The sequence below is a fragment of the Phyllostomus discolor genome, chromosome 4, assembly GCF_004126475.2.
Source record: "Phyllostomus discolor isolate MPI-MPIP mPhyDis1 chromosome 4, mPhyDis1.pri.v3, whole genome shotgun sequence".
Lineage (NCBI taxonomy): Eukaryota > Metazoa > Chordata > Mammalia > Chiroptera > Phyllostomidae > Phyllostomus > Phyllostomus discolor.
This window is the reverse complement of record NC_040906.2, coordinates 138,507,697-138,521,828: the sequence shown is the minus strand read 5'-3', so window position 1 is coordinate 138,521,828 and position 14,132 is coordinate 138,507,697. Positions and strand designations below refer to the sequence as shown.

The following is a 14,132-nucleotide window of genomic DNA, read 5'->3' as shown; positions in this document are numbered from 1 at the left end:
AAAAATTTTTTTTAAAGATTTTATTTATTTATTTTTAGAATAAATTCCCCTCAAAAACATTTAGAAACCTCTCTTTCCAAATGACCAGTTATTTCTTCAGCAACCTCACAGGAAGACATTTTTTATTTTATTTTATTTATTTTTGGAGAGAGGGGGAAGGAGGGAGAGAAATATTAATGTGAGAGAGAAACATTGATTGGTTGCCTCTTGCAGGCCCCCATCCAGGGACCAGGCCTGTAACCCAGGCATGTGCCCTGACCGGGAATGGAACCAGCAACCTTTTTGTCCACAGGCCGGTGCTCACTCCACTGAGCCACACTACCCAGGGTGCAAAACAATAATTTTTATAGCTCAGCCCCAAATTTGTATAGTCAGTTTGGTTGACTGCGACCAGTAAGTTCAGAACATACCAGTTAATTCCAGATAAAAACAGTCATGTCAGTTGTTTAGGCATCTTTTTAATGTTTTATTTTAAAACAAATAATCCCAGTGAAAGAGAGCAAAGGAAATTACATTTTAATGGTAGCTTGAAATGGATATTCCTGATTTGTTTTCAGGAAACAGACAATTGCATTGTCATACATAAGTTTTTGAACTACTCACTTAAATGCACGTAATAATATTAAGTTAAATTTCTTTTACAAAAACAACAACCAAGTCATTTTAAGGCAAAAGAAAATCAGCTTCTGGGGAGATAAGGTAATATTTATGATATTTTCTTAAGTGATCCATTAATTTAGTTACTTGTGTCATTATTCCTTACAGTTTTGCTTTGCAAATGGGCATGAGAATTAGTCCCTGTGTGCCTAGTTTCCTCCTTTTACCTGTTTTACCTGCAGATTAAGAACTTTCAGAATCACTGAGTCAAAGGAGGTGAGAAAGGCACCTTTGAATAGGAGATAAAGACTTACAAACTCAATAAAGTGGCTTACTTTAAACAAAACTTGTAATCTGCAGATATTAATTTAGTTGAACACAAAGCAAACATTTAGATCAGACACAGAACGTTTTTTAGTTAACCTCATATAAGGGATGTTTGCCATCAAGTGTCACCTTGATCAACCCTGCGTGCTGAAGAAGGCAGACAAACTTGAGCTGAGAGAGCAGGTGGTTACTCAGTGTTCAGCTAAACTGTGCTTCAAGACACCACTGGGATTCACCAATGGTACTTTGCTAGATGTAAATGGGAGACCTCTCTGCACTCCCCAGAGAGAAACGCAACAGACAGAACCCTATGTTTTTCACACAATGCAACTATCTTTGAACATCCAAGATTTTTTGTGTGCTAGAGTAAGGTAGACACGATATGGTCATGGCTTCAATGTATAAAGGTTTTCCACAATGTGGTTTATCACATTTGCAATAATTAAGACCTCAGTGATGTTCATAGGTTTTGTTTCTGACTCTTCTCTCTTCAGCAATGCTGAATACACCGTGCTGTGTTTGAGGCCTAAAGAGGCCCAAGGAGGGGTTCCCAGTACATTCAGAATTCCTGCTGCCAGTGGGATTTGACCCAGGACAGGGTGTGTCCAAAAATCAGTGCTACCTGAAAGTTGCTACCGCCATCCTCTTCCTCCAAGTGCATACAGGTATCTATCTGGCTTTAGGTCCATTGAGGGGTGTGTGTACGTGTATGTGCGTTAGTAACCTCCTATAGAGGGTGTATCACAACTTCAGGCTGAGTGGAGATGAAAGATTGTATTTGATAATTTACTAAGATTCTATGTTTCAAAAATGAAAATAATTGCTTTGAAAACTTGATAAAATCTTTTCAACTGGAGTGTAAAATTAGATTCTATCTTCTGTATGTCTCCAGCAGCAAAGATTCTGAACCATCCTCTCCAGGGGAGTGCGCTAGAACTCAGGGGTGGGTGAGAAGAGGAAGCTTTCAAAATTTCAGTGTCTGTCAAAAGGGACAAAGATTTTCAAAGGTTGAGAAGCACATTTTGGGTAGAACACAGAAGCAGTTTACTTGTGGATGGAGGCTGGTTAAGGCCTGGTGAGATTCAAAAGCAAAATAGTGGCAGGGAATCAACAAGCAGTTAATGGAGAAGAAAAGTGAGGAAAGAGTAAGGGATGGAGAAAGTCAGTTGTGAGAAAGAACTGGGAAGGACTGGTGGATTTCAGGGCCCCCTCTTGCTTTTGGGTATCCAGCTGATAATCCTGCTCATTCTTCTGGGTGCTGGACAAGTATTTGTGGAGGCAGCACTACCTGTGGGGGGGGGGGAGGGAGGATTTTTAAAAGTCCTTCTGTGGCTAGAATTGAACTGACTTGAAGCACTGTCTTGCTTCTCTTTGCCTTTTGAAGGCCATTACCTTGGTTGAAGTTCTGCTGGTCCGAGATCACTAGACTGGTTTCTCACGAGCAGTCAGCATTGCTTGCTTTCTGGTAAATATATTTTTTTAATTTTGTTTCTCTTGGGCTTTGGGCTGTCATGTTATATGATGAAGTGTTTATATTTGCAGACTCTGCCAGTGTCACCTGGCTTCTAACTAGAAATGTTATTCCAGGAAACTGAACCAACAATTTCAGATTTGGAGCAATATTCTTGGGGTGAATAGAAAATGTTCACTATGGTATAAAAAGTAAAGGAGGTTTAGTTTCACCCTTTCATATGCAAAGTGTGCTACATAATAGCAAAGAACACTCAGGACATATTAAAAAATAAATACCTTGCAAAATTCTCTGTTTCTATATAAGAATAAGATGTTTAGGTAGTTGAATTCCTTAGCAGTACTCATTTCCTAAGAAAATCAAGTTCTTTTATTTTGGTTTGTTCCTCTCCCTCTCACTGCCCTTTGAGGGGAAGTCATTTTCTTGAACTTCACTTAATTCCCTGTGTTGTGTCTGAGTTCTTCTCAAGCCTTTCCCATCTCAGTCTCACTCACGTCTCATTCCCTGGAATCCTGCCTGTGTTACCAGCTTAGTAGAAACAGCTTCTCTCGCTCTCCTCTCTGTAGGCAGTATTCGTGAGCCTGGGCTGGCGCTGCTGTGGAGAGAAGTCAGCCCAATCACACTGGCCGTTCTACTTTCATTTGTTTATGTAGAAGTTGACCACTTGTAAAGTTGACCCAGGTACTGGAGAATATATTTCCATAAAGTCAAATGTGTTGAAGAGTCAGTCTATTTGCCCCACTGGCCCTGAATTTCAGGATTTGCACATTTTCTATTTGAAGAACATTCTCTCAATAAGAACAACATGAAAATGATGTGCAACATTGCTTGCTACAGCGTTAAATCACCAAAAGCACACATATTGACATTCAAATTACATTAATAATAACATGACTGAATAGGAATGAGTTGGCAAATATATCTTGAAATAAGCAGCCATTTCTACTATCCCCAAATTCTGCTTTACTTGGTACCTTGTTAGCAGCTGTTGATGAGAGCCATTGTGTTTACATATACATTATGGCCTAATTTTGGAAACGTATTTTGCATTTAATCGCAAAGCAGAAATGGCTGAAATTTGAAGGTGTTTACTCCCATAACTCCAAAATACAGAGTCAAATCTTTTAAATGACTAATTTTCATACACTCCACAGCATTAGCTGTATTTGATTTCTCAGGATTTTTTACTCAAGGTATCTTACTAAATGAGTGGGTTAATGTTGCTGTACCTTGGAATTTCAGCCATCCCTAAACATGCATTTTCATGCAATTAAAAGATAATGGGCTTATAAACTGCCTTTCACGTTCTTCCTGATTCTTGCAAATTCAACTTTAGAAGGGCTTTCAAAATAGTTCATGCAATGATATGTATGGCTAAAGAAACTGCTATGCCTAGAAAGAAAATGAGGAACTTATTTCAGTTTGACATGAGGCAAGCTAAGGGCATCTGTACTTTCTCCTGCCTTACAAATGCTCTGAGATGATCGAGATCTTCCAGTCCTTAAAGAGTCTGACGCAAAAGCAGTTTCCCTGGCAGGCTGCGGTGCGGCATCAAAAGTGTCTGTCTCCGTTTCTTCTGAACCCACCTCTTCATCAGTTATAAACAATTTGGATTCCCTCCATTTGGGGTAAAAATCTTGGCTGCTTCTGGAGCCACTTGACTCACTCCCTGAAAGCTGTATATTCAGTTCCTCTGTCGACCTGATCAGGTTTTGTACAGACAGAGATTTGCCCAAGTCCTTGGGCGCCGCCGGGTGGACAGACAACAGAGTTTCTCCTCCCATGTCAAAGCTCTTCCGCAGAGATCGGTCCTTGGTCAGATTGGACTGTGCAACCTGAACATTTTCCTTGGAGGCAACAAGGCAGGTGGTGACATCAGGAATGCTTTCCGGCAAGCCCGCGGGGTTTGGGTGCAGAGTCTCTGGCCGCGGCAGGTGCTTGATGGCTGGGAGAGGAGGCGGGATCTGTAAAGTTGTTGGGGCTGCCGGCTTAGGCGCCGCATTTATTTGGTTTGCAATGTTGCTGGTGGCCGCCACTGAGGAGACATCACTTTGACTCAATGGCACCTGTGTTGCTTGACTGTGCATAGTAGGGCTAAGCGCATAGAAAGTCTGAGCACTGAACTCATTTGGCGTCAGAATGAACTGCAGGCCTCGGGAGATGTTGGCACTAGCTGATCTGGTTAAGCAGCCGCTGTTCTGTGCGGAACTGGACAGGTCTTTGCCGTCCACGGGGCTTTGATAGTCAGATGTCTGTTCACATTCAAAAGGTGGGATCTGGAATGAGGCCAAAGTGAGGGCTGAGGCGGAGCCTTTCCGGAGGACCTGCTGATATATGTCCAGTAGGCAGTCCAGTTTGGACTCAATGGACTGCACCTAAAAACGGGGAGAATGGTTACGTGTGACTATAACCTGTTAAGAATGGGCTGCACGTCTAGAATTAACAAAAGGAAATCAGGGTGTGTCAATACAGTAAAACACTGAACGTGACCTGCTATAATGCAGACCTGCTATTTAGTACTATCTTACTTAATTTTTTATTTATTTCCCCACTTAGTAGCACTTTAGAACGTGATGTCTAGCAGTAGAAGGGTCAAGGGAGGACTTAGAAGGAGAGAGGGGTGCTGGACCTCTCTGTAATCTTCCTCGACACCCCTCACTCTTAGTTCTTTGAAGTGGACAGTTGATATTCTCAAAAACCATACAATTATGGTACAAACACAGCTCCAAGACTCCCTAGTCCAATCAGGCTGGCATTCCTAAGCCTCTTCTGTGAAGATGTACTGGAACTCTACTGCAGTTTAGAGGGAGCTTATTCTATCATAAAACCAAGATCTTAAATATCAATCTGGATGATTCCGAATTTAAAAATCAAGGTACAAAATGTTTTAGAATTAATATCAGAAATATTTATTATTAAATTGGGAGACCAACTTGATTTCTGGAAAATGGTCTTTGTATGAGATACAGCTGAGGGTTGACAAACATTCAATGTACCATAATCGTGATAATGAGATTTTTTTAAAAGAGTGACCTAGGGAGAGACAATGAAAATAACCAAAACACAAATAAAAAGTAGATATTTTTTATCTTACTGTTGAAAATCTATAATTGCTTCATGTTTGATTAGATGAAATTTTCTATTCTTTATGTGGAAGTCCAAGTGTTTAGAGAATTCTGTTTATACACAGAATATTATTCACTTTTTCTTGCTTTTATTTCTTAATTTTTATTAGTGTAACTAATGTATATTTAAAATATATTAAATTTAAATATATATTAATTACTTAATTTTAAAATATATTAATTACTATTAAATATAGTAATCACAATATGTTAATACACCCAACTGCCTATAATCAGTTTTGGTTTAAAAAATAATTCTGGCTAAAATTTTAACCATTATTGCTCAGCTGTACCTGTTTTTCAACCTTGACCACTCTGCCGAGCATACTGAGGTCATCTGTGGTCTCATGTTCTGCTGTTATTTTCTCTCGGCTCTTCTTATCTGATGTGATTTGCCCTTTTCCAAGAATTTGATCAACACTATCAGAGAAAGAGGACATCTGATTATGAGACTGAAGATGGAGTGTTTTGACAAGAAAAATTAAATAGTTATCTTTAAAAAAAGATTTTATTTATTTATTTTTAGAGAGGGGAAGGGAGGAAGAGAGGGAGAGAAACATCAATGTGTGGTTGCCTCTCATGTGACCCCTCTTTGGCCGCTGGCCTGCAACCCAGGCATGTGCCCTGACTGGGAATCGAACCAGTGATCCTTTGGTTCAAAATCTTGTACTCAGTCCACAGAGCCACACCAGCCAGGGAACAATTATCTTTAATTTATGTAAGATGAAATGAAAACAAAATAGTTTCAGTTGATGTTCTTATTTTCTTAACATGAAAATTACACATGAGATTAATTTTCTCACTATTCTGGTCCATGATGAAATCACTTATGGGTGATCTTCTGAAGGCAAAATTGTCTTAAACTACATAGCAATTTGTCTTTTCTGTGTTTGACTAAATATTTCCTGAATTCAACTATTTAAAATATAACAAAATCATGATTATGACTATTTCATATTAATAGATTATTTACTGAACATGTACATCTGATATGTGGGAGATAAGCAGATAAGAAAACTATTGGAATTCTAGTTGGAAAATATACTCTACATTATCTAGATGCCCTAGATTAGTTCTGGAAATTCTGCAGCAAAAACCTTGGGACCCACATATAGTTCTATTAAAGGACTTTGAAGACCACTACCACTTAGGCAAAGATTGTAGCATGACCACAGGATGAGTTAAAACAATTTCCAAAGACACTCAGTCAGGCTAAGTCAGGGAATTGTAGTACTTTCTTCTTTGGTGTGCTTTACAACTGAATTGCCAGGAGTACCAACTCAACTTTCCAGTTTTACTTCATCTGCATAGAGATACAGGCAGGGCCTATCTTCTGTTGTGACATCTAATCTATTAGACTGTAAGCTCAAGAGGACGGGGTTATTATTTTATTAATATTTGGATGTCCACAGTGCATGGCACACATTGCAGGCTCAAATAATTATCTGTTGAAAGAATGAATGAACAGATTGTAATTATTTGTAAGTGATCAACAGGTGTTTTACTAAGGGCCTAGCACATCCTTCATCCTGGCTGAATGTGCTGTGGGCATATAAACAAACATTTTAGACTCCATGCTTGTATTTTAAGAACTGTTTAATCACAAATGCTGGTAATTTGTGCCTGATAGTGAAGCAAGACCCTTAAAAAACTGAATTGACTAAATATTTTGCCTTCAAGATAACACAATGAAACACATATAGTTGGAATAACACATTGAACTCATTTCTTTTAATTACTCGATAAGATGCTCACTGGAAAGACAGCGTGTGTTTGGTGTTTACAGCACATGAAGGAAGGGAAAGGCCAAGTCTTAGTCGCAGCAAGGAGAACGAACTTGCAACCAGAAAGCAACACGAGAGCCAGCCAGTCTTGACCCCGGCACAATATACAAATATTCAGGGGGCTTTTATCTCCACAGCAGGCTTCAAGTGCTCTGGGAGGTCAGACAGGTGAAGGACTATTTTTGTGGGGTGGATAGGCAGGTAAAGTTTAAGGAGAGAAGAAGACTAGTTCATTCTCGAAGGATGGTTAGGATTCTGGTGAAAACAAAACAGCAGCAGCAGCAGTGATAATTCAGATGAACCAAAATAGCCATTAGTATTTATCAAGCAGTCATTTAACCCATTAACTCATTCAGTTCTCATGACAATCCTATGAGGAAAGCCCTGACATTATCTTCATTTTTACAGATGAGGAAAATGAGACCCTGCAAATTGAAGGCTTTTAGTACCTGATTTAGATCCTTAAGTAAAATCTGTGTTAAAAGCTAGGTCCAGTTGTCCACTAAAAATGAATTGGAACTATGGAATTTAAGGGTTTTCTTGACTACAGAGTTCTTCCCAGATAGTTTCCATGCCTTTTTTTTGACAACAAATAACATTTTCATTGCTTACCGTGTTTGAAGGCTCTTAATTCTACACAACATGTCCAGGTGACCAGCAGAATACTGTTCAATGACATCTTTTACATCATATGGGCGCAATGTTTCTTTAAACTTTCGCTTTGCAACATGAAATTTCATAATTCTGTAAGAGCAACAGATTACACATTAATCTTCATAACTTCATGAAAGAAGGTACAAAGATAGCTTACTAGTAGTAAATAAATGCAAGGAATTCTGGGAAAAAAGTTGTGTATCAAATTATTTTAGGCTCCTATAGAATGCAATATAAAAGCCTGAGATTACAGTGGACAATTTAAGAATATGTTATGTGGGGCACACCTTGAGAATAGAAAAACACACTAAAAAAGGGACTATGAACTTTTGTACCTTTTTAATGTTTGTTGAAACCTTGATTTAAAATTAAAGTCAAGCCCTGGCTGGTGTAGCTCAGTGGATTGATCACAGGCTCCGAACCAAAGCATCACAGGTTCAATTCCCAGCCAGGGCACATGCCTGGGTTGCAGGCCATGGCACCCAGCAACTGCACATTGATGTCTCTCTCTCTCTCTCCCTCCCTCCCTTCCCTCTCTAAAAATAAATAAATAAATCTTAAAAAAATAAAATGAAAGTCAAAATGCAATTCTACTTTTTCTGTGTCACCCCTAGAAGTCCATGTAGTGATTGCATGCATCACTTATAAAATATAAAAGTTGTTAAAATGGTTTCTATGTAACAATATTCATTAAATTTTAAAAAATAAATGGGGTGTCTTTTTAAAAAAACTTTATTTTAATTTAGAGAGAGAGGAAGGAAGGAAGAAAAAGTGGGAGAGAAACATCGATGTGAGAGAGAAATACCCATTGGTTGCCATTGGTACTTGTCCCACTAGGGACTGAACCTGCAGCCCAGGCATATGCATTGATGGGTATTTGAACCAGCAACCTTTCAGTTTGCTGGATGATGCCCAAACAACTGAGCTACTCCAGCAAAATCCTAACAATATTCATTTTTAAGATGCAGATGTATCTGCAAAACTCTCTTATTCTATGTAGAAAAATGTACATCTGTATAGAAATTTATGAAAACTTTACTTTATAAATTATTTTTGCAGAGCACTGTTTCATTAGCTAGCCAAGTTTCCTTTGTTTCAGACATAACACACTCATCAACTAAGTTTGGATATCTAAGCCTTTCAGAACTAGAGATTTTTTTTATTGCTGTGCCTCCCCCCAACATGGACCCCATGCTTTAAAACAATATTTTACCATAAAATTCCATGATGCCATAAATAGCTAAGCTACCTAAGGTAACCAGTGACTGCAATATGATATAATTCCTGAAGAAAGCAAAGAACCATAACATTGTAATGAGTCTGTGCAGCTTTATTACAGGTAAATGTTGAGTCTTGGTGCTTTTTCAGCTATTAAATGACCCATAGACTCCCATTATCACATCCATGGGTCCCACGCTGGGAATCAGTCAGCAAGGCTCTATGAACCAAGATTTATCATCCCTTGGTGGAAAGTGGGAAGATTAGGAACAAATGTGGAGTGTAAACAGAAAATCCTCATTACCTATCCTAAGTGGTAGCCAACTGCAAGGAATCCAAATTGCTTTACTGGTTAAAAAGCCCCAAACTCTATCGTGTAATTGTATTAACTTCAAATTAATTGTATCCTAATTATCCCTGAGTCATTTACCCATAATACATATTGTATTTGTAAATTGAGGTATAATTGACATTAGTTTCAGATGTACAAGAGAATGATTTGATATTCGTATATATTACAAATCATCACCACAATGAATATAGTTAATATATATCTCTATATATGGTATCCATAAGAATATAGATATCCAAGAATATCCATAATATTCTTACTTTTTCTACCACATTTTCTCAACCAATCTCCATTCAAGATAGGTTTTTTTTTTCAAAGACATTTAAACAAAGTTATTAGCAGAAAGTAAAGGAAATCTGTTTTAATGTAACCTCTCTCTTTTTTCCTTATCCTCACTGAGGACATGCTTATTGATTTAGAGAGAGAGAGAGGGAGAGAAACATCAATCAGTTGCTTCTTGTATGCACCCCAACTGGGGATCGAACCCACAACCTAGGTATGTGCCCTGACTGGGAATCAAACTTACACCCTTTCTTGTTTATGATGAAGCTCTAACCAACTGAGCCACAGCATCCAGGACAGAAAAGCCCAGAAACCCTCTTTGCTTATCTTCCAAGTAGCTGATGGTACCTGGGTGGGCAGGGAAAAGGGAAAATCACCTTTATACTCCCCTACGTGGTTTTTATGGTTGTCACTATTGTTTGTATTTTCAACATTATTACCACTTGTTATGTGAACTATTTATATGTCTTATGTTGAACAGTACGTGATAAGATATTTTTATCTCCCTTTAAATTTATGGAAAATGAGGTTCAGAGAACTGACTTGGCCTCAAACTAGCAACCAGTCTGAGGCAAAGCCAGGATGCCCCCCAGATCTGTCTGGGTCTCACCCCCACATCGCCTCCTGGTTTCCCATGGCATCATTTCTGGGGATGTTGGGGTTAACTGTGAGCTTTGGCAGTTTTTTCTTGCCCAGGGTGGTAGAAGCCGCCCTACCTGCTGAGGGACAAACTTTGCATGGTGGATGTGTTCCCGCTGGCTGTAGCTCAGGCGTTTGGGGCCAGCGGCGTGTCTGCTTGCCCCTGTAAACTGAGTTCCGTTTGCACTAATGGGGACCTGCCCTTGTTTCCTCGAAGAATGTTGTGTGGGTTTAGTATGATAGCTTGTCTTGATGTTGTGCACGCTTTTTTCTTACCCTTTCACAAATATTTTAACAAGAGGAACAGCCTGGAGGCCTTCCATTGAAGAATGGGCAATATTACATTCTAGCCCTCAGTCATATTTTAGGGAGACCTTAAATAACTTTATTTTTATTTACATAATTTACTATACAAATTAGCCAAATTAAAAGAAAATCCATGTTTTGAAGTTTTTGTCAAAACTTATAATTTTAATTAATATGAAATAGGAAATTGATAGTCTTTTATGTTATTTCAGTATGGTCATATGATAAGAGGTATGCAAAGTAGAGTACATATTAAAATTCTTAATTGGCTTCCCATTTATTTTTACACATTATATCCCCCTTCAGGTGGTAGTGCTTTTCCCCTAGTGCTTTATTTACAGGCTTTCCCACCTTCATGTGGAACAATGCAAGTTGGGTTAATAAATACCACTCTAATTATTTGGAAAAGAGGAATATATGCAGTGATGGTCTGGAGCAGGCTTGTACTGACTCCAAAGAGCTGATTATTACAGCTTTAGGAATTTTTTTGGTTGTTAGACACAGCTATTATTAAAAATTAACTTATGTAAATTACAATAAATAAATTACATTAAAACAAACGTAATCTTTACTCAAAATTTCATTACTTCCTAATTATTTTACTACATGTTACTCTCTCTGCTCCTGAGTTGCACACATCTTTTGTGTCTGTATGATGGAGATGCTAACAGCGTAATGTTGCACATCTCTCCCAACTTCTTGTTCGGTGATGTCACACTGATAGTGTGATAGTAATTTTGGTAGCTGTATTTATACTATGGAAATCAGCCAACACTACAAACCAGGACTTTAGCCTCTAGGAGAGCTGATTGTTAAGTTTATCAGTGCATTACTGAGTGTATAAAATCATCTCACATATTAAGAATTAAGTTTCCACCCTGGCTGGTGTGGCTCAGTGGATTGAGCACCAGACTGAACCAATGGGTTGCTAGTTCAATTCCCGTCAGGGCACATGTCTAGGTTGTGGGCCAGGTCCCCAGGAGAAGGCACACGAGGCAATCACATATTGATGTTTCTCTCCCTCTCTTTCTCCCTCCCTTCCCCTCTCTAAAAATAAATAAAATCTTTTAAAAAAGATTTTAAATTCTTTAAAATCTTTTAAATTCTTTAAAAAAGAATTAAGTTTTCTAATATGGAGATCAAATAGATTTTCTTTTTAAAAAATATTTTATTTATTTATTTTTAGAGAGTGGGGAGGGAAGGAGAAAGAGAGGGAGAGAAACATCAATGTGTGGTTGCCTCTCATGTGTCCCCTACTGGGGACCTGATCTGCAACCCAGGCATGTGCCCTGACTGGAAATTGAACTGGCAACCCTTTGGTTCACAGACCAGCACTCAGTCCACTGAGCCACATCAGCCAAGGCTCAAATAAGTTTTCTTAACTGGCTTTGTTGTGAGTTGAAAAGAAAAACATTGAAGGGGTCTGAGGTGAGATAAGAGAATTCTAAATTCGGTAATATGTTTTATACATGTGGAAGAATGTTTAAAAGCATAAGTACTTTTTAAAATTGATTTTAGAGAGAGAGAGAGAAGTGGGGGGAGAGAGAGATATCGATTTGTTATTCCACTTAGGCATTCATTTGTTGCTTCTTGTATGTACCCTGACCAGAAATCGAGCCTGCAACCTTGGTATATCGGGATGACACTCAAACCAACTGAGCTACCTGGCCAGGGCCTAAAAGTATAAGTATTTTTAAAATAAATATATGAAGGATAACAACAGCCTTTTTCCTTTTCTAAGGGCAGACCAAGCATGTACTGAGAGCTCTCAAAACTATCTCCTCCTTTCTATCTGCATTAGAAAGAATAAACCTTTCAAAATGCAAAGATGACCGTATTACCCCTCCCCCTCCAAAAGCCCCCATTGGTTTTCCATGGCCTATTGGGTAAACATCAAACTCCTTAGCACATTTTGTAGGGCTGTATGTGGACTGGCCTCTGTTTATCCCTCTTGCCTCAACCGCTCCCACTTCCTCCTTGGAACTTGAGGTTCCAGCAACAATAAAATATTTGTAGGTTCACAAAACACCATTCAATCAAACATATACATCAATTATTTGCATATACTATTTTCTCTTTTGGAAACCCTACAATATCTTTAAGACTCAGCTCTAAAGTCACCTTTTAATGGAAATTTCTGTAATTCTTCCAAAGCGGTTAATCACTTGTCTATCAACCTCTATTTTAGTACACAACATACCACATTGTAACTATTTGCTGATATATCAACCTCCGCCATGAGGCTGTATGAGGTCCTTGCATACAGGTTGTGTCTTTTCCCCTTGATAGGCTCTGGAAGGAGATTCAGTGGGCGACCTGAGAGAGAAGAGGGTAACAGATGCAGAGAGCTCCTATCTTCTCTCTCCAGATGCTCACCTCTGTTCATCTCTCTGCATGAAGTTGCAATCCCGCCCTTCTGGATTTTCTTGTCACCAAAGTGCGCATGTCTCAGCATTCTGTCTTGGCACTGTACTTAAAATGCTAACTGTTCCAGACTCAAGTCAAACATTGACTTCTCCAGGCAACCTTTCCTGACTGCTCCTCAGGGGTAGATGGTCTGCTCTGTGCTTTCAAATGACTGTTATGCAGCTGAGTCTGTGGCTTTGTATCTCACTCACAGGACTTGGTATCGGAGTCTGGGTTTTTTACCCTGGCCTTCCATGCATTCTCTGGCCAGTATTAGACATGCAATAAATGTTCACTGTAGAAATGAATGAGGATTAGCTACTCTCTAGCTGTTCAAAGACCTTGTCGGTCTTCTGTGACAAGGCAGACTCTTGTAGTGATCTAAAAAGAATGACTTAGAATAGACCTGAGATCTTCAGGCACATTTCAGGAGCAGCATAAGCCTTTGACTCCATTTCATGAGTACCAAAATACTTTCTAAAGTAGAAGAAATGTTCACTCATTAATAGGCAGGACCTGCCTGGTTTAGAAAAGTTATTTAAATAGAACTGCTTCTGAAAATCATAAAAATATAATATTCTTTCACCTTAGATAACTAATATGATTAGCATTTCACAAAGAAATTAAATCACAACAATAAGCTGTCATTATGAGGAAGTAAGGAAGAAAAATGAAAACATTGAACGTCAAGGAATAAATCAGTAAGTACCAAATGTGAAGACTTTGATGGGATAGTAATTACGTAGGCCGAATGAATCTTTAGTATCATAGAACCTTCAAGAAACACAGATGAAAACATGTAGTTAGAGTCTAAAAAGAGTAAAACATTCATTTTTTTTTGGTCCTAAGAGACTACTCTAAGTGCTTCTAAAAATCACGTCATTCTGTGGGAAGTGAATGTGAGGCACACTTGCTGAGGCTCCTGACCATTTTGGCCATTGAATGATGACCGTTTTTGAGTGGAGACCCTG

General features: G+C 38.6%; 1 protein-coding gene across 3 annotated transcripts in view; it reads right to left on the bottom strand.

The window, feature by feature from the left end:
* Nucleotides 1–602: 602 nt before the first annotated feature.
* The window catches only part of KCNQ5 (potassium voltage-gated channel subfamily Q member 5), a 503,899-nt gene continuing 490,369 nt past the window's right edge, over nt 603–14,132 (bottom strand). For all 3 annotated transcript variants that reach the window (XM_028509310.2, XM_028509311.2, XM_028509313.2), the window contains 3 exons: nt 7,917–8,048; nt 5,814–5,940; nt 603–4,770 (listed from right to left, as the gene is read on the bottom strand). In XM_028509310.2, coding sequence (XP_028365111.1) covers nt 3,808–4,770; nt 5,814–5,940; nt 7,917–8,048 — 1,222 coding nt within the window. In that variant the 3' untranslated portion in view covers nt 603–3,807. The remainder of the gene's footprint in view (nt 4,771–5,813; nt 5,941–7,916; nt 8,049–14,132) is intronic.